The sequence below is a fragment of the Malania oleifera genome, chromosome 7 (assembly GCF_029873635.1).
Source record: "Malania oleifera isolate guangnan ecotype guangnan chromosome 7, ASM2987363v1, whole genome shotgun sequence".
NCBI lineage: Eukaryota > Viridiplantae > Streptophyta > Magnoliopsida > Santalales > Ximeniaceae > Malania > Malania oleifera.
Window position 1 is genome coordinate 26,551,580 of NC_080423.1, and position 25,226 is coordinate 26,576,805.

Consider the following 25,226-nt stretch of genomic DNA (forward strand, 5'->3'; position numbering starts at 1 on the left):
CCCCGTTGGCTCAAAGGGCAGTGAAACAAACAAATCTTGGTAAATATGGCTATATAGCTAAATAATGGATGAATGACTCTATTTTCTCTCTTTATGTTCAAATTTGACTTTTGAAATATACGCTATACTAACATAAAAATCTTTTTAATTATTCATGTAGCTAAATGGTGGATTCATTATGGCTTGTGTGCTCTTGAGCTCCAAAGAATAGCAATCAGAGTTCTTAGCCAGACCACATCAGCTTTGAACTGTGAGCGTAATTGGAGCACCTTTAGCCTCATCCATACAAAAACAAGAAATAGATTAAAGTACATGAGACTACAAAAACTTGTTTTCGTACATTACAACATGAGGTTAAAGTTAAGACGTACAATGAGAAGAAGCCAACGAGAAATTGAAGAGGGTTTCAATCCTATCAATTTGGACTACATTTTCGAAGAAGATGATCCTTTAAGTCAATGGTTAGAGGAGAGAGAGACACCACTACTCGACGGTCAGGACAATTCAAATTTGTTAAATGAAGAAGTTGGTGGTACTACAGAAGGAGGTGATCAACCACTAATAAACGCATATGATGATTTAAGTTCAAGCCCTGAATGTACACAAAGTGATGACAATCTTGGTTTGATCCCACCAAGTGATGAGGATGGTAATAGTAGTGCTGGAGCTGGGGTTGGGGGGGGTGGTAGTGGTGGTGGTGGAGGTGGCGGTGTAGAATATAATTATGGATATGACACAGGGACATCATTTGTAAGGGATATACATCCTTCTGATCCTTATGGACTACATGACATACCTGAAAATTATGACTTGGGTATTCCTCCAAGGAACCAATCTTCGCAACCCAGGAGAAGGAGTGCTCGTGGTGACCCTAGTGATTCTACTGAAGATTCATATTGTGTGGTTCGTAGTTTTGGCGACTTTGGTTTCGATGGTTCATCATCACAATCATATGGATCTCATCCAGCATATCCACATTATGCATCTCATGACTTACATTTTTTTCCTAGTGAATCAAGAATCTCAGGATCTAGTGAGTCTTCTACACACTACCCAGAGCCAGTCCTTATCCCAACTTATGGACATCATTCAGGAGGATTTTCACCATCGGTTATGGTTCGAAATTGCGGTCGCGGGCAACGTTGCGTAACGGTCGCAGGTGTCGCGGGCTGCGGGAGACGCGGGTCTTACGTAACGAGAAGCGGGCATAACGGTCGTGAATTTTTTTCACGCATGCACAATCATGCCAAAATCAAAAAATAAGCATGAAATCTATTAATACATGATTTTTAATGAATTTTGAAGGCTTTCATTCAACCTACAAATGCTTTTTAATAGACATTATGATTTTTATATTAAATTTTGTGCGCTGTTTAAAAAAAAAAAGCATATTTTTTTTATAATTTACATTACTTTAATGAGTAAAAAAATGTAGAAATGTAAGAATCAATTAATTAAAGTCAAAAAATTACTAAAAATGATTCAATAGACTCAATACTCATTATACACATTACACATACATGAATTTAAAAAGTGATTAATATCAAATATCAATAAATAGTTGAAAATACATGTATACGCCCGCTTCCCGTTACGTAACACCTGCGTCTCCCGCGGCCCGCGACACCTGCGACCATTACGCGACGTTACCCGCGACCGCGATTTCGAACCATGACTGGTGGTGAAAATCCTCCTGAATAATGTCCATAAGTTGGGGTAAGGGCTGGCTCTGGGTAGTGTGTAGAAGAAGACTCACTAGATCCTGAGATTCTTGATCCACTAAGATAAAAATGTGAGTCACGAGATGCATAATGTGGATATGCTGGATGAAATCCATATGATTGTGATGATGAACCATCAAAACCAAAGTCGCCAAAACAACGAACCACACAATATGAATCTTCAGTAGAATCACTAGGGTCACCACGAGCACTCCTTCTCCTGGGTTGCGAAGATTGGTTCCTTGGAGGAATACCCAAGTCATAATTTTCAGGTATGTTATGTAGTCCATAAGGATCAGAAGGATGTATATCCCTTACAAATGATGTCCCTGTGTCACATCCATAATCATATTCTACACCGCCGCCTCCACCACCACCACTACCACCCCCCCTTCAACTCCAGCTCCAGCAGCACTATTACCATCATCATTACTTGGTGGGCTCAAACCAAGATTATCATCACTTTGTGTACGTTCAGGGCTTGAACTTGAATCATCATGCGCGTTTATTGGTGGTTGATCACCTCCTTCTGTAGTACCACCAACTTCTTCATTTAACCAATTTGAATTGTCTTGACCGTCGAGTAATGGTGTCTCTCTCTCCTCTAATTATTGACTTAAAGGATCATCTTTTTCGAAAATGTAGTCCAAATTGATAGGATTGTAACGCTCTTCAATTTCTCGTTGGCTTCTTCTCATTGTACGTCTTAACTTTAACCTCATGTTGTAATGTACGAAAACAAGTTTTTGTAGTCTCATGTACTTTAATCTATTTCTTGTTTTTGTATGGATGAGGCTAAAGGTGCTCCAATTACGCTCACAGTTCGAAGCTGATGTGGTCTGGCTAAGAACTCTGATTGCTATTCTTTGGAGCTCAGGAGCACACAAGCCATAATGAATCCACCGTTCAGTTGCATGAATAATTAAAAAGAGTTTTATGTTAGTATAGCGTATATTTCAAAAGTCAAATTTGAACATAAAGAGAGAAAATAGAGTCATTCATCCGTTATTTAGCTATATAGCCATATTTACCAAGATTTGTTTGTTTCACTGCCCTTTAAGCCAACGAGGTTCCAAAAGTCTCCTGCCTATCTCGATATAGCAACAACTAAAAAAAGATGATTGTGAAATATAATTAATTAATTAGATGTATTAATAATTATTCTTGAAAATATTACAGAATACTAGAACAATTCATTATTCAATTTAATGGAACCAATACTTACTTGATTAATAGCCCGAATTTGAGTATCTATGTCCGGTACCAACTTGGTTATCACTTTTTTAACCCCATCCATGACTTCTCTAGTAACTTCAGGAGAGGGTGAGGCACCATAAAGAAATTGTAGGTTCAAAAAATACCTTACAATTAAATTTAGAAATATATTAATCAATAGTTTTATAATGCAACTATGCATAATTTAAAAGTTAAAATAATAAGAAATTGTATTTGATTTATACTTACCAGCAGCGTGCAAATCTTGGTACAACTGAAAACTCCACCAGTTGCAAATAATTTTCCAATAGTTTTTGTAAAATCGGCAATCTTTTTGAATGGCCAACTTCGCTCTATTAATTGCCTCGTATATGAAGCCCATGGTTGGTTTTTCATCACCATCAACTAATTTAAGAACTTTCACCAAGGGTTCTTGCACTTTAATTATATCAGAGGCCTTTTACCAAAACACTTTGCCTAAGATAATTTTCTTTGAATCATATGTCGGGCTTTATTTTGCCATCCCAAACCTTGAGTTTTTCCATGCATTAGATGTAAATATTTCTCTAAATGCTTGTTTATACCTGACAATAGTTTCCAAAGCAATAAAATTTGTAACAAATCGAGTGATGGCAGGGCGAAGTAACTCTCTATTATTTGTGAATTTCTTCATGAAATTCATTGTCCATGTGTGGTTATAAATAAATGAGGTTATTCTTGCATCTTCTAAGACCTTTTTCACGCTACTTTCTTACCAATATCTTCAAGAATAAGGTCTATGCAATGAGCTGCACATGCTGTCTAATAGAGATTGTGCCTCTTCTGCATTAATAATTTTTCCTCCTGCCTTCATTGCAACTTCATTATCAGTCACTACTTGGACAACATTCTCCTCTCCAATTTCTTCAACCAACTCGTCCATTAATTTGAAATAAAATTATAGATTCAATAATTTCAACTATTTAATTAAAAACATGCAAGTCCATAATACTATTTGAATATACAATTAAAATTAGAGAATTACCTGAAATAATATTCAACTGTTCTGTTTGACACATCTGAGGCATTAACTGATTTATGAAACACGGTGCCTCTATCGCAATAAACTAAAAAGTTTATAATGTGTTTTCTAGTTGGTCCTGACCAACCATCACACATAAGTGTTACACCTCTCTCCTTCCAAATTCTAGCAAAAGAAGTTATATAATTTTTCATTTCTTGATACTCTTGCTTCAAATAAATTTCAGATATCTCATAGGGTGATGGACCCTTCACCCCCTTTCCAACCTCTGCAGTAATATCAAACATAGGCTGCATAAATGGAGAGTCAGCTACATTCGCTGGAATCCGATTATAAATTAGGAATTTTCCAATTGCTTTTCCTAATCTACTTCTTAAACCTTTCAGTAACTTAGTGTTGATTTTTAATTGTTTCGCACTCTTACTTCTTTCTAAAATATGATCCATTACCTTTAGTTTAACTTCAGGGACATTAGGATTGATCCATTGTCGTCTACTACCTCCAGCTTCTCGACCACTATAAGATCGAGCTCCTGCTCTATTGAAACCACTTGCAGCACCACTGCCAGAGCCACCTCCCTCTTAATAAATATTACCCCTTCCAGTTGTTCTTGCTCGAAATCTTTGTCTCTCTTCCCATTGTTATTGTGATCGTATGCTTTCTTGTTGAGCAAATCTCATACTTTCTTCTTCCAAGTCTTCTTCATCGCTGAAATTCTCAAAATCTCCTCTAATTTGGGCTTCTGCTTCTTCTTGCCTTTTTTGTTTGTCTCTTTTCTTCTCAGCATACTGTTGCAGATGTTTTATCATTTGTTCTCCTTCTTGTGTGGTCACATTTGTGCATCCAGCTACTTGACCCTTTTTATGTGCCAAGTGTTGTTTCAAGCGTGTAATGCCCCCTTTAATTATCTTCCCACATAACTTACATATAATAACATGTCTATTACCGTTCATCGCAGTACCAAAATGTCATCCAATATCCTCACTAGGTAAGTTCTCATTAACCTCTATCACGTGACATATTGATAGACTTAATTTAATGATCTCTACACAAAACATAGAGAAAATACAAAGTTACAACCTTTTTACAATGACAGGAATAATATAATTAGTAATTTAGTAAATATTAAATAATAAGTACTAAATAGTCCTAATTTTAAATACTTATTACATAAAAATAAAATATAATATTTGATTAAAAATAATAAGTAATTTTTATTATTTTTATATTTAAATAAACAAAATTATAAAATATTAGATATTTTATTACAAAAAAAATATATTCCTTTATCTTTAAAAAGATATTTTCATTACTTTTATAACTTGATTTTATTTTCATTTATAACTATAAGAAATTAACATTGTAATTTTAAAGGTGAAAAAGACTTTTGCTCTACTTTCATATACATCACAACATCAGTAATAGAAATCCATACATTACAAATTGACTATTTAACTTTTTAAGCATTTTCTCAGTATATGGATTAAAATAAAATTTTTCTTCAAATTCCAGTCGTAATTAGTAAAAATCAAAATTATTAATGTATTAACTATTAGGTTAAATTTTTTTTTTTTATTAAGTTATCAATTTTTACTTTATTTGATAACTAAAAACAAAAAATAGATGTAAAGATTTATTTTACCTAATTTTAAATTTAAGGTCAAAATGATGTTTTAAAACTTAAAAAATATTAATAAACAGGAAATTTGTCATGGAATTAGATTTTCATAATTACCTTTCAAAAAAAATAAGACAATTAAATATTTATAAATTAAGAAAATTTTATTTTACATAATTATTAATGATTTCTAATTTTTTACTCTATTAAATTACTCTTTTTTTTTTAATTCAATTTAACAAACATAATTTACAACAAAATATAATTTAAAAAAAAAAACATAATGATAAGACTTAGTGGCTAGTGCTGTGGGTGTTGAGTGTTGAGTGTCTTATATGCTGGGGAGTCGAGTGAGACTAAGAGAGGGAAGGGGACTCAGTGGAGCCTTGAAGGAGTGAAGGCTGCGAAGCACAAACGATAGTGATGACTCCAAGCTCCGAAACTGAAATCAAGAGGCTGGCTGGTGGCGAGTGCGACAATAGGCGGAGGAAGGTGCCGACGGGCTATCGGCGACTCGTAGAGGGGGCGCAGCTGCTGCAGACTTGTCGCCGGTGACTTGCCAAGCTGTTGCAACTGCAAGTTTGCAATTCCCAAGCCCTGGAAGGCTACGAAGTGCGAAGATGAGTAGATCTGCTCGATGTGCTCACTCTCAGGCTTTGAAGAAGTGAAGCCTTCTTATTGCTTCGGCCAACAAATTTTCAAGGTAAGTTTTTTATTTTCCATTTTACTCTTTGAATGTTAGACTTAGATTGAATGGCAGATGGGTGTGGGGAGAGGGGGAAAGCAGCGCTGCAGCAGAAAGCCTTCAGGGAATCTGCAAGCTGTCGGCCATGTAACGGTTCGTAAAGGACCGTTACGACGTGTAACGTTGGCGTATCGGCCGTTACGTGTCGTTATGGCTGTGAATTTTTTCTGAACCACATTATCGACCCGTATCGGTTTCAGAGCCTTCGATTTCCGTTACGTATCGGTCGTTTCGCTACGTAACGGCCGTTATTTAAAACCATGCCCCTAGTACATTTTCAAGAGCAACAACGAAATGGTGCAAACTTGGGTTTATTCAACTATGTATTTCCACAAGGATAGGGAGATAATTTCCCATCCCAATCTCAAGATGCAGATGCAAATTATGAAGACCCTCCACGTCATTCTTTTTAGTCGTGACATGTGTTATGTTATAAATTTGTAATATTATATTCATGTATTTTCAACTATTTATTGATATTTGATATTAATCACTTTTTAAATTCATGTATGTGTAATGTGTATATTGAGTGTTGAGTCTATTGATTCATTTTTAGTAATTTTTTGACTTTAATTAATTGATTCTTACATTTCTACATCTTTTTATTCATTAAAGTAATGTAAATTATAAAAAAAATATGTTTTTTTTTTTGTAAACAGCGCACTAAAATTAATATAAAAACCATAATGCCTATTAAAAAGCATTTGTAGGTTGAATGAAAGCCTTCAAAATTCATTAAAAATCATGTATTAATAGATTTCGTGCTTATTTTTCGATTTTGGCATGATTGTGCATGCGTGAAAAAAATTCACGACCGTTACGCCCACTTCCCATTACGTAACACCCGCATCTCCTGCGGCCCGCTACACCCGCAACCGTTATGCAACCTTACCCGTGACCGCAAACCATGGCTTTGGGAGATTGCTTTAGACCATACAAGGATTTCTTGAACTAACATCCTAATCTTGACTCCTTTTGAGCAACAAATTTAGGTGGGTTGCTCCATGTAGACCTCATCCTAAAGATCACTATGTAGGAAGGAATTCTTCATATCTAATTGATATAGAGGGCAATGATAGGTGGTTGCTAAGGAGATGAACTAAGGTAAGGTTTTGCAACCATGGAGAATGTGCTTGCCGTACACCAAGTATATCCTTTAGTAACAAGGTGGACCTTCAAATGAGCCATGGAAGCATTAGGATTGACCTTCATGGTATACACCTAACGACAACCAACCATAGACTTGTTAGCTGGAAGAGATACTGGTTCCGAAGTGTCATTATTGTGTAACGCATGTGTCTCTCTCAACCATTGCCTGCTTCCAGACTCTCCGTTGAGAATGGGATGAGGCCTTGAAAAAATTATGAAGAGCAACAACCAATAGTAGTAACAAAACAATAGTATAAGGGTGACTAGAAGTCATAGCAAACGAAATAAGGTATTGGATGTTGCATAGAGGTGCATTTATTTTTTGAATAGCAATAGAAAGATCAACGTCTTGGAAATAGGACACCATAGGCATAGAAGTAGATGCTGGAGGAGGCTCTCCTCCTTTTAACTCGCTAATCGCTATTGTGTGTACACTTGCAAATTAAGATGATCCAAGTGACAAGAAATAATCAAATTAGATGAAGATGCGGTTGGGTAGAGAAAGGGACTCATCAAGGTCTTGGCTTAAGGAATTAGACTAGTATTGTGTAAACTCAAAAAAGGAAACATCAGAAACAAAGAATTAGTGTAAAGTAGGGCTATGGCATCGATATCCATTTTGAGTACAAGAATAGCCTAGAAAATTACATTTGATAGCACAAGGACTACATTTTTTGTGTTGTGTGGGCACAATATGATTGGTGAAGTATCTTGACTCGTACATTAGATGGAGTGTTTTTATTTGAGAATAGAAGGCACAAAAGATATTAAGCAACTCAAAAATTTTATATAAATAGGGCCATGTCATCCTAGAGTAGTCATCAACAAGCTTAACAAAAAATTGGAAACCCCAAATTTGACACGACCTGACTAGGACTTGAACATTGGAATGAAGTTATGAACTAACATGGGATGACCGTCGGACTTGAAAGCAAAGGGAACATGATGGTGCTTTCCTAACAAGATTCTCAGTCAAGATTAGACACGGAACTTGAAGTGGGAACTGGTTTTTAACTTGTCCAATGAATGATGACCAAGGTGACAATGGATTTGCAGTGATATAGCAGCAACAGTGTAGTCAATAGGAGGAGAGAGTGACTCTAAGTAGTAAAATCCACTCACATCGTGTCCTAAAATTGGGAAAGAAGGTTGTAGAACAATGTGGCAAGCTCATAATCTTACTAACATACATGAGATTGAAGGCAGATTTAGGAATATTAAAACGAAAAAAGAGAGATAGAGGGAGTAGGATTTACCATTCCAATCCCCTCACCAGTGGTAACTTAAGGTAGGTTTTAAAATGTTGGAGGGCAAAAAAAAGGTTTACACCTTTCATGTGGTCAGTGGCGGCATAATTGATGATCAAAGGACTAGTGGGAGTAGAAGAGAGGATGATATGCAGGCTCTAAGGTTACCTTTTTGAGAAAAAGATGCAATGTGGTGAGATGCTTCTTGAGATGCCTAATATTGCAAGAGCTTCAGCCTGAAACGGTTATAGTAAGCCGTTCAATGGCTGAACAGGTGATTTGAGGAAAACATGCTTTTGGAATTCACAGATTCATATTCCCACACAAACAAGCCCAATCAAATAAGCAAATAATGAACACACAACGAGCAAGATAAACAACTGGAACGAATCACAAACATAGTAACATAACAAATTTTCAAGCCCCAATGAATTCAGTAAACACTGAAACAATCTTCAAGTGGGTGAACAACTAATGTGAGATACTGAGATCTTTGGACAAAAATACATCACCAAAAACTTAATATGGTTTACTAAGGGATTCAAACAATATTGGAGCATTTTGGGCAAAAAGTGTGGCTGTATGATATCTCACATGTCGCTGTTTGGAGTTGGCACTACCAGTCTTCAACTAGTGCCTAAGGGCCGCTCTGATGATGAGATTTTAGGGTTGATAAACTTGTATTGTTTGTGGGTGGCTATGGTGTTTGATTACCACTTCACCTAAAAGCTTTAGCTGTTAGATTGTGGGCTGACATGCATCTCAAGCAGTAACACTCCCCTGCATGAGCAGCGCAATCGCATGTGGAGATATGAACAAATGATAAATGACACCCATTACAAAGCATAAGATAAGTTTTAGCCAGTACCCAATAAATGTGGGCAACATGACTAGAACCTAGGACCTCCTAGCAACCATACCTCTGGTTCTTTGTTAAGAGTATCATGTAAATTGGAAGACCTAATCACAATGATAGGTCTCTCCCTCAATTGATAATATGCCAAGTCATAACAATGACCATCATGCTAACTCACGGTTACTAACACACCAGCAACACACAACAATAATGCTTAATAACTAAAGTAATCAGTAATAGGACCCCCCAAAAAATATTTTTGATCTTTTGATTTTCTTTACTTTTAAATTATTTCTTTGGAAAAGAATGAATTTGGGGTATGCCTTCTAGAGAGCTTTTCTTTTATTGAAAATTATTTCTTATAAAAGTTGGAGTAAGGTGGTTGTCATTCTTTTGCAACTCTGGCCAATAATAGTCACAATCCTTGAAGCCAAGTGATAGGAATCTAGAATAGGTCCATCATCTCCAACTTATTTAACTTGAATGGTGGGAATTTAATTTTTTTTCCCCCTAATAGTAAAAGAAGAATTTCATTAATAGATTGAGAATATACAGCCATGAGAATAAGATATTTCCTTAACAGTCTGGAAAATACAGATAAAAAAAAAACAAAGAAACTATTGTGGGAACTTAAGTAACACTTGTTTGGAGTGCCATTACCTCTAGCTAGTAAGAGTCAAGTAGTAGAAGCCCAACAATGGACAACTACTCTAGTTATGCATATACTAAGTTGATAGGAATTCTAATGGATCATTACCTCTCTAGTGTGTAAGTTGATCATAGGTGCCTTAATTATGGCTAATTAGCTATCATTCAAAATTAATATAATTTTTAATAATAGGAATCTTAATTTAAAATAGAGTCACCATCTTATTATTTTAAGAAAAATAAGGAAAAAAAAAAAAAAAATCAAACATTGACTTCACTACTTAGAAAGGTATTCTGCATGGAAGTCTAGAGTTTGGGAGTTGCCATTTGAGGATGTTAATGAACCTTGCAGAGGGTCCATGAGAACCTCAATTCACTTTTTTCATCTTCTTTTTGACATATTGATATTTTTATTCATTTCATAAAATTAAATCCAAAGACTTGAGACATTTCCAAGAAATAATGAAAGAAACACTTCTTAATGAGCTCAACATATATCCATAATTTGACCATAGCTCAATACCTATGCTCTTGTGGAAGGTTATAAGTTGAAACAAATCATGAATAAAATAATAATTATTAAAATTTAACAATTTTATGGATCATAATTCGATGCTTAAGCAGTTAAGCCTCTTTGGAAGGCTTAAGCTGAGCATATCATGGGAACTCAAATGATAACCAAAATAAAAGTGAAACCAAAATATTAATTTGACTCACAAAAAAGAGATTTGGCTGTGTTTGCACTTGGTTTAAAATCCCGACTTACCTACTTATCCTTTTCTTGAATAGGGTATCAGCCCTTACTAGGTCAAAAGCTTCTATAAAAGGGGTGCCCAAAACCATAAAAAAGAAAAAACATACATCAGTCAAAGAGCATGCTTTTATAAACCAATCAGTCAATAATACATCAAAATTTTAATTATTTTCAAATCACTCATCCATCCTCCCATCATTAAAAAAAATATAGAAAATAATTCTTGCATCATAAGAAACATTAACATAAAATCCTAAGCATGCTCCAACCCATCGGTCCCCAATTTCCTAGGACATACCTCTTATTATTTGAGGAAAATAATCTTCAAGGAACCTGAATCCTAGTTTGATGACAATTTTGGCTGTGTCTGCTTACTTGAATTCTTGCACTTGTCAAAGTATAACTTTCTCTGTCTTTGCCCAAAAAAGGCACCCTATGATCTTATATACAAGCAAAACAGGGAGCCACAGGGTTAGCGTTTTGTTTTGGAGACGTGGTGGCTATCCAAGGGCCCAAAATTGCCCTCAAATATCTATGGTCCAAGATTAGGGCATTATTTTGCTTGAGGCACTGAAAAAGAGAAAAATGCAAAGGAAATGTGTGAAAAAGGAAATTGTGTGTTAGTTTGCTGAAGTGCCAGACACCCCTGGTAGTGCGGATGGATTGTAGACTGAATCATTTTTTTGTTACTTTTCCCTATTGTATGATGAAAAAGATTGTCTTGGACTTCATTTGGGAGAGTTTGGACAAGGCTAGAAAGAGATTGGTTGGATGAAGATGCCATAAGGAAAAGGACTTGAGGATTGACTGGTCTGGAGAGGAAGTCACTAAGAACATTGTGCTTTCCTTTGATGTGCTTACCTTAAATTTATATTGCTAGAACCAGTTTGCCCACCTAAGCAATTGGTCTTGTGGTAAGATCTTCTGCCTAAATTGGATCATCTTTGGAAAAGATGACATATCCATTTCGACTGTAAAAGTCTTGCCGATTAGATGGAACTCAAACTTTTCAATTCCTCTTTTTACTGCCAGAATCTTTTTGAAAGTGGAGTGATAATGTAATTCCGATTCTTTGAAGGCACCGCTCTTGTAACCACAGACATGTCTAGTCCCATCTTTCTTTTCTTCTATTAAAGCTGCACCCCAATAGTAGTCACTGGCATTAGTCTGAAGGATTCTTTTTCCTTTATCAGAATTTGGAGTGGTGGCATCTTCATAGCCATTGCTTTTAAAGCGTGAATTGTTGTGGTATGCTTAGATTCCCATGATGGTGCATCCTTTTTCAAAAGCTGGTGCATAGGTGCTGTGTATGTTGCCATGTAATTGACAATACCAAGAAATTGTTGCAGTTGCTTTGTCATCTGGTTGTCCATAAAAGTGCTGAGCTGTGTTGCCATATGTGGTTGGAGTTCGTACTTTCCTTGGCTAATTTTCATACCAAGAAAATCCACAGCATTAACTCCAATGATCATCTTCTTTTCAGACAGCATAATCCCATATTGTGTGATTAGCGTCTTAAAATCATTCAAAAGTTTGCCATGTGTCTCCTCATCTTTTGAGAATAATAAGATATCATCAATGTAAAACAGGGCATGATGGAGTATGGGCTGGAATATTCTGATCATTGCCTTCTAAAAGAAAGATGGAGCAACTTTAAGCCCAAATGGCATGACAGTCCCTTGGTAGTGGTAGTTTGGAATGCAGAACGTTGTTTTGGGCCTATCTTCTGGGCTAATGCCTAGTTGCCAAAATCCAGCTTTGAGATCAAACTTTGAGAAGACTTGGGCCTCCAAAAGTTGTGAAAAAAGACTAGCTCGATTTGGCAATGGGAATTTATCATCAGCAAGAAAGTGGTTGAGTGGCTGGTAGTTGATGACTAACCTGAGTTTTCCGCTCGTTTGCTTAGCCCGTTTATTGACATAAAAGGCTTCGCAAGCCCATTGTGATTTGGTGGGCTCAATTAGCCCTTCATCATGTAATTGTGCCAGTTCGGCTTGGGCCAATGCATAATGATCTCATTCCTCTGTGACTTGCCTTTGATGGGTTAATATCTTCATTTTTCTTGAAAAGAAGGTTGACAAAGAATTCTGGGCGTTTCCATAATGGCTTTGGGCATTTCTTCAGGAATTCACTGTGATTTTCTGCACTGTTAAATTGGATGAGCTAGGCCTTGATTTCTTCCATTGTTTAAGTGATATGAAAAACCATTGGAGTCCTTGTCCACTGGAGCAGATAGTTTCGAAACTTGAGTCCTTGTTCGGTCCACTGGATCTTGCCCATGTGTTGGATAATATCGAAATCCAATAAACAATTCTTTGCCAAGCAAATTGAATCCATAAAATGTGGCTTTAATTAAGTGACCAAGATAGAGTCTGATGTAGATTGGAACACTTCGTCTCTGAACGCCAAAATTTCCTCCATTGGCAGTTTTGAAACCTTGGGAACACGATTTCCATTTGTCTTTGGGTAGGAAGTTGGGATCCAAGAAGCTGCATGCCGACCCTGTATCAAAAAGAGCAATGACCTTGATAGGCTTTGAGTACTTTTCAGTACCCACACTGAAGCTGCTGGAGTAATATGGTTTTCTCTTTTGAACTCAGTTGCCATTGTCTCTTGGATGGAACAAAGGTTGAGGATTTCATCCTCCTTTGTTATGTTGGGACAATCATCATATTTGATGGGTCGAATGTTGGAGCATTCATAGATCTGGAAACTTTCGAGCTTGTCATCTTCATCGTCTGAAATATCAGTTGATCCATCTGTCTTATAAATCTGTTGGAATGCGAGTATTGACTCATTATTTTGATCATCATCATCGAGAGAATACCGATTCAATGTCGTCGTTAGAGTCCCAGTCTGTGTTCTTGTGCAACATCTGAACAAGTCTTACTCGTTTTTGCTTCTTTGGGCAATCTTTTGCATAATGCCCCTTTTGATTGTAGATGTAGCATCTTTTGTCTTTTTGGGTCTCTTTGATGCGCTGGCAACATACACAATACCTCTGCACTAGCTTTTGAAAAAGAAGGATGCACCATCATGGGAATCTAAGCATACCACAGCAGTTCACGCTTTAAAAGCAATGGCTATGAAGCTGTCACCACTCCAGATTCTTGATAAAGGAAAAAGAATCCTTCAGTCTGATGCCAGTGACTACTATTGGGGTGTAGCTTTAATAGAAGAAAAGAAAATGGGACTAGACATGTTTGTGGTTACAAGAGCGGTGCCTTCAAAAAATCGGAATTACATTATCACTCAACTTTCAAAGAGATTTTGGTAGTAAAAAGACAAATTGAAAAGTTTGAGTTCCATCTAATCGGCCATACTTTTACAGTTGAAATGGATATGTCATCTTTTCCAAAGATGATCCAATTCAAGCAGAAAATCTTACCACAAGGCTAATTGCTTAGGTGGGCAAACTGGTTCTCGTAGTATAAATTTGAGGTAAAGCACATCAAAGGAAAGCGCAATGTTCTTAGTGACTTCCTCTTTAGACCATTCAATCCTCAAGTCCTTTCCCTTATGGCATCTTCATCCAACCAATCTCTTTCTAGCCTTGTCTAAACTCTCCCAAATGAAGTCCAAGACGACCTTCTTCGTCATACAATAGGAAAAAGTAACAAAAAAATGATCTAGAGTCTGCAGTCCATCCTACTTTCTAAATATGGACTTGTTAATGCTCCAATCAAATGCATTGACTGACATTCACTCTTTCCATACATCAACGGTCTCTGGGTCCCAACGCTGTCCTGCATCAATTTTCCTAAAGAAGCCTTCCTTCTCCTTTGGTATCTCACAAGATCTTACCGTGTTGGTATGATCCTCTACAAACCATGGACATTTGCCTTCATCACCAACCATACACAAAGGCCTCAGTAGTACAACTATCTTAAAGATTGGCTTCTCTTTTTCATGACAGAACAACAATGGGTTGAACACTTCGACTTCATGACTGGATTCCCTTATCTTCTTGTCACATTCCACTTATAGGGTGAAATTCAGAATAACAAATGGGACAGGTTTGTTAACATTTTTCCAATCTGTGAAAGGATAAAAAATTTCAAGGAAAATCCCTTTGCTGACCCACACTTGTCGGAACGTGACTGGATTAATACTAGAAAAAGCCTTTGTTATATTAACCATGGTATTCTAGACAAGTTACCACAAGACCTATTCAACCCAGTTCATTTCCAAGATGACGGAAGGGCCAAAAAATACTCATTACATCATACTGTTCTCGCATTTTTATTGCATACATCTCATGAACAGGTTGGCACTTTACTACATGGAACAGACTAGCACCAATGGAGGCATTGATGACCTGGAGGTTCTGGTAGTTTATCCTGAAGAAAAGGAAGAAGACTACAGAGCCAAACACAAGCCCTTATCCGACCCTTGACATGATCACATGGTCGTTTATCTTTAGCTTTTGCTTTATGTTCTTGTCAATGTGGAATCTTTTGCTTTATGTCTTGCATTGATATTGGTTGGAACTTTGGTTGAGGAGAGTTGAATGCCAAGCTGGTAAGTGGGAATAACAGGTCAATCCTGGTCTGTCTATGTTGTTGTTGCTAACTTTGCTTGAGAAAATTCAATTGAGCTATGATATGTTGCATTTCTGCTTCTTTTTTCTTAAAAGCAAGTGAGAGGGTTGAAGTGTGCTGAATTATCTGCATGAGTTCTTCATGGAATCTTTGGATCTGGCTTTGGCACTTATCGATAAGAATGGTTGTGGTGTCAAATCCGTTGTCAACTTTATTTGCCAATTCCCTTTGATTGTCAACAATTTGCTGGAGCATTTTGTTCTGGGCAAGGGCATTTCAGATTGCCAGTTGAGGGTGGCTTCAGCTGCAGAAATTTGCTTAGAGGATCCATCTGGATTGATGATGCTAGGGTCTCTAATCTTCCACGAATGTCTTGTTTTGAGTCTTGGGTCTTTATACTCCAATGGTGGAAAATCATTTTCATAGTTTGAGGTCCTGATCATATTGATCTGAGGAACATTATCACCTTTGTAGGGATACCTACTATCATCGCCTTGCTGTTCTTTTGGATATCCATATGGCCATCTAGCTCTGTAGTTGACATAGTAGTTGAACTTCCCGGATGGTTCCCCCAACAAGCCTACTGTTGGATCTCATTCTTCATATCTTTCTTTGAGCCGCTGTTGAGAATTCTCTTTCTTTTGTTTTCTTTTCCCATTTTTCTTTTCTGATTATCTTCAGAAACATAAATGGGGTTTATTAGGCAGTCATTGCATGTGCAATCTACATCGAACCATTTATGTCTGTCCTTTATGTAGGGCTGATACACAGGAGCGCCATGGAAATAAGGAATTGGGATATTAGATCCCAATGCTTTTGGATTTGCCAAGTTGACATTATGGGATGATAGTTTGATTTTTGCCTTTTGCTCTTCTGGATGGATGGGTGGTTTGTGGTAAGGTTGAATCATCATGGTAGGGAAGACTGGTTGGGAATCAGTTGTGGATTCATGAGTTTTTGGAAAGTGTACAAGGACATCTCCATTTGGCATGGTTTTGTAAATGGGATCATGAAGGATGATTGGTTTGGGGATATGATGGAGTTGTTCATATTTGGTTATCCAGGCTTTTGGAGGAGTTTGATGAGCTCTTCTCTGGATATCTGTCTGGGAATATGGATATGACTAGGAATGAGATTGGTATCATAGTTAACCATAAGTGCATCTTGATTTTCTCTTGGTGCAACTAGGTTAAAGGAATGATTTTGTAGTTTATAAACCATCTGGTGATAAAAAGTGGCCACACAAGAGTCAAAGATCTGTGGAGCTCCAACAATTTGAATTTGGACCTTGAGAGTTGTTCTCATACTTGGATTAGTCAGAGGTATGCAGTAGTTTGGAAAGATCGTGAAGCTCACTGTTCTTGCATTTAATATTGTTTGCATAGTAGCGATGCAAGCACGCTCATACTTGCAGAAATTGGAATATAGTAAAGCAATTCTGGAACTGATTGGAAGACCTTTCCTCCTGTGAAAGGTTAAATAGAGCTTGAAGGCCCCCATGTGTATATGAGTATATCCTTGGTTGAGATATTTTCGTTGGAAGTCATAAGGAAATTTCAGAGTCACAAATTGTTCTGCTTTAATTGCCATAAGCTGGTGAGAATCAAAGTTTGAAGCTTCAATAAGCTCCTTTACTCCCTTTGGTATTGCAGTCTTTGCTGTGAACTTTTTCAGGAGATTCAAAGGATACTTGGTCTTGTCATAGACAAAGTATGGGTTTGTGATTTTGGGATTTTTGGTTTGGGGAACAAGGTTGGTTTTTGGATTTTCTGGTTGGCAATCTACTTCATACATAGAATCATAATGATTAGAAGGGAATAAGGTTGAAGACGAAAATCTTGGGGAAGAACTAGAGGATGAAGATCGACTGAGCATGGTTTTAGAAGACATGGTTACTCAAATGACAAACTCAGAACCCCTTCTCACAACCTTTGAATGATAGACCTTTTGCTCACCTTTGTGTATATATGATGGACATATTTAGTCCTAATAGCTATGTCTTGCGTCTATCATCAAGAAATGAAGCAATGATTCCGTCTAAGTGTTCCTCTTTTGTTTTCACTACCAAAGAAGCCGATTAAGCCTGACCAAACATAGCCTCTTCACGGCCTTCAACAGGTCAAGGGCACCTTACGTCTACTCCCTAATAATTTCAACAAAATAAAATCAATTATACAGAATCAATACTTTCTTCCTGATAGATTATCAACAAGACAAGGGTATTAGGATAGAACCAAAGTGTCCGGTGCTTTGTTCATTATTGTTTTGGTATGGAGGATCCACATAAATGTGGCAACCACAAAGCATACGTAGTGTAGAACTAGAATCTCTATAGGTGAACAAAGAGATCTATCATTCCAGGAGTGATAGAGGCTCTGAAGGAGGGAGTGATAAAGGCTCCGAAGGAGTCTCTAAGCTGCCATGGCTCTGATACCAATTGGGCACTCAGTGTAGGATCGTGAACAAGATAGAGTAGAAGAGAAAGTATTTTAGAACAAACACATTGAGAGTTATTTCTTTACCAGAAAGAGAGATTATAAGGGAGGAGACTAGAGAACTTCTTACAATGGACTTAGAAGCTCCGACTGGTTCTGCCTCTCAACTTCCTAACCATATCCTTATATAGATGAGGAGAGAAGGAATATGACTTGGCATCTTGGCATATTCTTTTTCCTTTACCTCCTTTACAAAAGTCAAAACAATATACACCACACCTTTTGCTTTTTCTAAAGTAAAGCTCACAATTGGATAAAGCAAAAGCTTACACACCGACAAAGACATAAAGCAAACACTTGCACACTGACAAAGACATAAAGCAAAAAAGTCCACATTGACAAAGACATAAAGCAAAAGCTCAAGATAAACGGCCATGTGATCATGTCAGGGGTCGGATTATGGCTTGTGTTTGGCTTTGTAGTCTTCTTCCTCTTCTTCAGGATAAACTACCAGGACCTCTAGGTCATCAATGCCTCCATTGGTGCCTGTCTGTTCCACATAGTAAAGTGCCAGCCTGTTCGTGAGATATATGCTATAAAAATGCGGGAACAGTATGGGGTAATGAGTATTTTTGGCCCTTTCGTCATCTTGGAAATGAACTGGGTTGAACAGGTTTTGTGGTAGCTTGTCTGGATTAACATGGTTAATATAACAAAGACTTTTTCTAGTATTAATCTAGTCACGTGCCGACAAGTGTGGGTCAGCAAAGGGATTTTCCTTGAAACTTCTGATCCTTTCACAGACTAGAAAAATGTTAACAAACCTGTCTCATTTGTTATTCTGAATTTCACCCTATAAGTGAAATGTGACAAGAAGAGAAGGGAATCCAGTCATGAAGTCGAGGTGTTCAATCCATTGCTGTTCTGTCATGAAAAAGAGAAGTTAGTCTTTAAGATAGCTGTACTGCTGAGGCCTTTGTGTATGGTTGGTGATGAAGGCAAATGTCCATGGTTTGTGTTTGTGGAGGATCATACCAACACGGTAAGATCTTGTGAGATACCAGAGGGGAAGGCTTCCTTAGGAAAATTGATGTAGGACAGCGTTGGGACCCAGAGACTATTGATGTATGGAAAGAGTGGATGCCAGTCAATGCATTTGATTGGAGCATATCTATGCATTGCACAGTGCCAAACTGAGTGCTGCAGTGGCGATCAGAACAGATATTTGTGTGACTTCATCCTTTTAGGTGATTATTGTCAATTTTGAAAAACATATTTTTGCCCAAATCTCTTATTTTTTAGACCCAAACTCTACCCTTGTATGATGAAGAAATTGCAAATGTTTTTTTTAAAAAAAATTGATTTATCATAATGGGTCCAAGGGTAATTGGGCTTAAATTGGGTAAGTTTGAATATGGGCCCTAAAGTTAATTGAGTCTTACACAGGCTTGAAAATAATAACCAAAATGATTTTGAGTTAAAAAATGTGGACTGGAATGAGGAATCTACAATGGGCAGTGTGGCAGCTGTTTTAGGCTCCATTTAATATAATTATACTTCTATTGGAAAACAAAATTTCCAGAACTTCTGGAAGTATCATTAGTTTGTGCACGATGACCTTGCCGCCCTTATCAAACTCTGATAACTTTCTCTGCCCATTGGCATCACGTATCATTCTTCTCACTGCTATGTCCTTGTCAATAAGCAAGCTCTTTTTTCTTCTTCCTCAATCCTAGTCCAAGCCTTTTAAGGGTATTGGATAATTGGTCCCATACATTGAACTAGTATTGTTGAGCTTATAAGCGCGCGTGGGGGAGGGGGGGGGGGGGGGGGGGGGGGTGGGGAGCATATCTGGTTCAATGTTGTCATGTGATTACCTGACAAGCAATGTAGAACCATGTCAGTTTGTCCGGCTGTTTTGGTGTTGATACTTGATAGGCTGAAAAACATGGAGTATGGTGTTCAAAATTTGCTCATATTTAGCAGATATGTGACCTAAAGACATAGGAAACAAAGATTTTCCATATTTTTGTGGCATTGACAATTATGTACAGATCATTGTTGCACGTTCTTATCTTGGCAAGAACATGCAACAGTGTTACATGATTTGAGTCATATTTCTTTGCCATGGCCTACTTCAACTGTTATCTTCATCTTTTCTTGCACAAAATAATTCTCTATTTTCAAATATGTGTTGAAACGTTTTTACTCAGATTGTCACCCACCCATATAGATGACTGTTATGACCAAAAATCAGTTTTTATCTGCTTCTGATTAACTATATCTATCATCCTCACTGGACAATCAACAATATTTTTTTGTTTTCTTTTTGAAGAATCAACTCCTTTTCTATTGTGTGCCTCTGTGTTTGTGGTTCAACTACACACAAGGGGAAACAAGTGAAAAAGATATTAAAGCTTCAGTAGAGGGTCTAGCCTACCAACTAAATTACCTAAGCTGTAGGGCATGTATCACATTAAACTTAATTCTCGTAATTGTGCTCTTTGCATGTTTGCAGTTAGCTTGTTTAATGAATGAAAATGAATGCTTGTTCGTAAGAAAGGATATGAAAATTGAATATTTCCAATTGAAAATGGCTGGGTTTATCCTCCCTGGTGGAAGACGTTTTGGTTATATCCTTCACAGGTTTTGGCAGAAGAAAGGACAGAACAACTTTATGGAAGTGTGGCTTTTTCTTAGTATTATGGGGTCTATGGGTGGAATGTAATTCTAGGATATTTTCTTTGGAAAAAATATAAATCAGATGTTAGTTTGGAAAAAAAAAAAAAATTGGCCTCTTTGCTGTGTGTTGGGTATGTATTTTTTAGAGAGGCAAGTTTTCAGGAGCTGCAAGAGATTGGAGGAATACGTTGACTCAATTTTTTCTTGGACATTTCTTATGTTTGATGTTTATGTTTAGTATTGGAGTCTTTGTTTGTCTCGGGAGATTTCTCATTCTCCTCTTGTAAATTCTCTTTCCAATAATGATATCTTCTTTTGTTATAAAAAAAAAAATATTTCCAATTAAATAGTGTCTACAATGTCCTAATCCTTGTATGATGGTGCAGAATCCCACATCATGATTTTTGTTCAAGTACTCAATTTCTACTAATTTAAGCGATTGTATAAGCTGTTTGATTTATCAAACCTCCATGCCTTGGTGAAATCATTGGAGCCAGTCTGAATTCCTGCCTATCTTTTCCTTCAAATGTTTAAAGTTCTGGTTGCTAGCTTTGCCAATATAAACTGTATTCCTTGCATCAAGTATGCTAAATGTATGGATGGGGGAGGATTGGATAGAGTTTAATTATGAAACCTCCATTTCACTGTGGTTGGACTCCTGATAGTAGACTAGTAGAACTTCTTTACCTTAAGGTGGGACCAAAACCATGATAATGGCACTAGATTTGTGAAAGGTTACATTTTTATTAGTTTGGAATTCCTACTTTTGCTAGAAATACCTTGCGAAGTATTGAATATTCTTTTTATACACCTTTCATGGACCTGCAGTGTAAAGTCTTGGTATTAATTGCTGCTAAATCCTGAGGGAATGTATAGTTTATTTCTTATGGTTATGCATCCTTGAAACATTAGTGATTTTCTAATCGCAATAGGTTTACATCAAGGTTCTACTTTGAGTCCTTATCGTTTTACTTTAGTGATTGATGAGCTTACTAGGAATATCCAAAAGGAAATCCCTTGGTGCAGATGATGTTGTGTTGATTGATGATGGTAGGAACGGAGTGGAATCTTAGGTAGTACTTTGGAGAATCACATTAGAGTCTAAAGATTTTAGGACAAGTAGGAATAAGATAGAATATATGAAATGTAATTTCAGTAATATAAGGAGTACTATTGAAGAGAAGATTAAACTTGATAATAAAAAATTAGTAGCACTAATACATTTAGATATCTTGGATCTTTTATGCAAGCAGAAGGGGAAATTGAAGAAGATGTAATATATAGAATTAAAATAGGTTGGGTAAAATAGAAGAGTGCGTTAGGTGTGTTTTGTGATCGTAGAATATTTTTAAAATTAAAACGAAAGTTTTATAATACGGCTATAAGGCCGGTTATGCTTAATGGTTCTGAATGTTGGACAACTAAGAAACGAGAAAAAAAGAAGAGAGGACAGCCTGGTGCACAAACCTCCTGGATATGCGGTGTTTGGGGAAGGGGCAGATCACGATGAGTTTATAATATGCAGTCTTACCTTGTATTTTTGCAAGAGGCTGTTTCCACGCCTCGAACTCATGACCTCCAGGTCACACAATGACAACTTTACTGTTGAGCCTAGCCTCCCCTTCGCAACTAAGAAACAATATGCACAAAAAGTAAAAGTTGCTAACATGCGAATGTTAAGGTGGATGAGTGGTACAATATTAAAAGATAAAATAAGAAACGATTATATACACACTAATTTAGGTTTAGCACCGACTAAAGACAAGATAAGGGAGGGGCATTTTAGATGGTTTGGGCAATTGAAACACAAACCTAGTAGAGCACCTATGAGGAGTGAGTTAATTATTATTTTTGGCATGAAAAGGGGTAGGAGTAGGCCTAAAATAACTTGAATGAGGTAGTGAAGAGTGATTTGCTTTTAATCTAATAGAGGAAAACACTCTCGATCGGGTGAATTGGTGGAAAAGGATTCACATAGCCGACCCCATCTAGTGGGATTAAAGGCTTGTTGTTGTTGTTGTTGTTGTATCCTTGAAACATCTCCTCTTTTCTTTTTCTATCATTTTTTTGTGAGTAGATTTTGGTTCATACCTATCAGAAGTGACTTACGAATGTTCAAGAAAATAATTCCCATCTCTGCAGATGTCAATAGATTATTTTTCATAATACCAAGCACCTGATTTATGCAATTTGAAACAGTGAATATGCTTCGTTATTTGAACATGCATCTGCTATTTTGTTAGTTGTATGTCAGAATTGGCTCAACCATTTATTGTTTTTCAGAATCCATACACCGTCAACATCCTTCTGGCAGGCTATGACAAGGAGACAGGCCCATGTATGTACTACATTGACTACATTGCCACACTTCACAAGATTGAGAAGGGAGCATTTGGTTATGGGTCCTATTTCTCCCTCTCAATGATGGACAGACACTACCACAGCGGAATGTCTTTGGAAGAAGCAATTGATTTGGTGGATAAGTGCATACTTGAGATTCGGTCAAGGCTGGTTGTGGCTCCTCCAAATTTTGTGATCAAGATTGTTGACAAGGATGGTGCAAGGGAATATGCCTGGCGTGAATCCATCAAGGATACTGGTGCCTCCACAGCCTGAGAAATTTCATGCCCATTGCTTTTCTCTGAAAGATAGCACACTTTGTTGATGAGTCACCCTTGTTAATGCTCGAACTTTTGCATTCACTAACTTGCAGGATACTAGATATGGAGAAGCCTACATCTGCATCTCTATGGATTTGTTGATTTTGGTGTAGAGTTGGGCTGTTTGTGCTCGTCAGATGATATGGTAGAATGCTCAAGTCTTCTATCTCTTCATTTATTTTCACTTAAATTTCGTTTTGCTGCAAATCCATTATCTGCCTTTTAGATGACGTTCATCCCTATATTGAGTGGTTAGGCTTCTACCGTTTGCATAGACTTGTTATTGAATGGATGATTGCAATTATTAGACTCAGAATATCTGATCATATTATTTAATGGGAAAACTTTGACTTTCAGCTGGTATAATGAAGACTGTTTTTAGGATTTGCACACCTAAAATCAATTAATCTATGTTTTAATGCCTGTTGCTTTTTGTTGAGCACAGAATTATGATCCATGTGATTCAAAATTTGAACTTTAGAGGTCCAGAAATTCAGTCGCATGTCTCAATTTTATTATTGTTTTTTTCAACAAAACATTGGGCGACATGTGATGCAAATGGATAGGGCAATCATTGATTGACCCACGGTTGGAATATCAATCAACAGGGAAATTGCTAGTATGCATAAGCTCTTGACGTATATATATATTTTTTATGGCCACGCTCTAATAGAACATCGGATTTTGCAACCCAAATTGAGCTTTGTTTTGAAGGGAACTTAAAGTAAGCGACCTTCTTCCCTGTCCTCTACCCGATTCCGTTTCCTTAATGAGCTATGGGGCTGATTTCTCTAAGCAAAATGGGTTCAGATGTATTGTTTCATTAGTCTGAAAGGGTGGATTAGCTTGTGTTTCGAGGGCTGATTTTTCTAAGCAAAAGGGGTTTAAATGTAATAATTCTTCTTCTTCCCCTTCATTTGAATATGTATATTTCATAAAAATGTGCAAATCTACAATTCATTGCATGGAGGGTGGACAGAAATTAGTTATTGGCATCAATCTGAGTGCATCCACTTACAGGGTATCCTGAATTTGGTTCATTTCTTCATCTAAAGTAATTAGATACTGTTGGTATTGGTATTTCTTGAGCACGAATTTTTCAAATTAAAATTCACCATCTCTTCTCACACACGAAAAGAGTTTATCTCACTTCCATCCCCTCACAAACTAGAGTCAGTGTATTATGGAAATCCTCAATTCCAGGAATAGTAAATCCCAAATTAAATGTGTTTTGTGCAAATGAATGTGTAATGGAAACCTGAATCACACAATGCAACAACCAACAGTGAAATATATAGAAAACACAATCACGCGGATTATATGAAAGCAACTCTTATATCAATATCATATCAATATCATTACATGCTCAAAGATACAGTATCGATTATCATACTCATAGATACCAATACTAATATCACATCATACCAAGATTCATGCTTTGTAACCATGTTCAATAATTTTATGCTCAAATTTGCAATGTATAGTGATCCTTAAGATCATTCATATACATCAAGTCAATATCATTTCTTTGGCAAAATATAGATATCATATATGTCAGCATAGGAGTATGTATATCACCATATAGTTCATATTAGTATCTCATCACATATGTATATCAGAATGTCATATAAGCATGGAACATATTATTGCATTGTATTTTGTTCAAATTGTTTCTCATGTTTCTTAAATATTTTTTGTTCTTAAATATCTTCTCTTAATCAAAATACTCATCTAATATGCTCAATTTTTCTTCAAATTTTCTTTCTTTTGATTTTATAAGAATATTGCTTTCCAAACCTTAGAAAGTTAAGCCTTGTACAAATCATCCTATGATTTTGTCCAACAATGCCATTTTTGTTTGTATTTGTTTCAATGTTACAGTTATCAATAAGCTCTTAAATTCATCTTTAAGATTTTCTATTTCAACTAGTCCA

At 36.7% G+C, this 25,226-nt stretch overlaps 1 protein-coding gene across 1 annotated transcript in view; it reads left to right on the top strand.

Moving 5' to 3' along the window:
• LOC131159818 (proteasome subunit beta type-2-A) overlaps nt 1-23,655 on the top strand; it is a 35,394-nt gene extending 11,739 nt beyond the window's left edge. Inside the window, exon 4 of the mRNA XM_058114990.1 lies at nt 22,916-23,655. Within this exon, the coding sequence (XP_057970973.1) occupies nt 22,916-23,248 (333 nt within the window). The 3' untranslated portion in view covers nt 23,249-23,655. The remainder of the gene's footprint in view (nt 1-22,915) is intronic.
• The last annotated feature ends 1,571 nt before the right edge of the window (nt 23,656-25,226 follow it).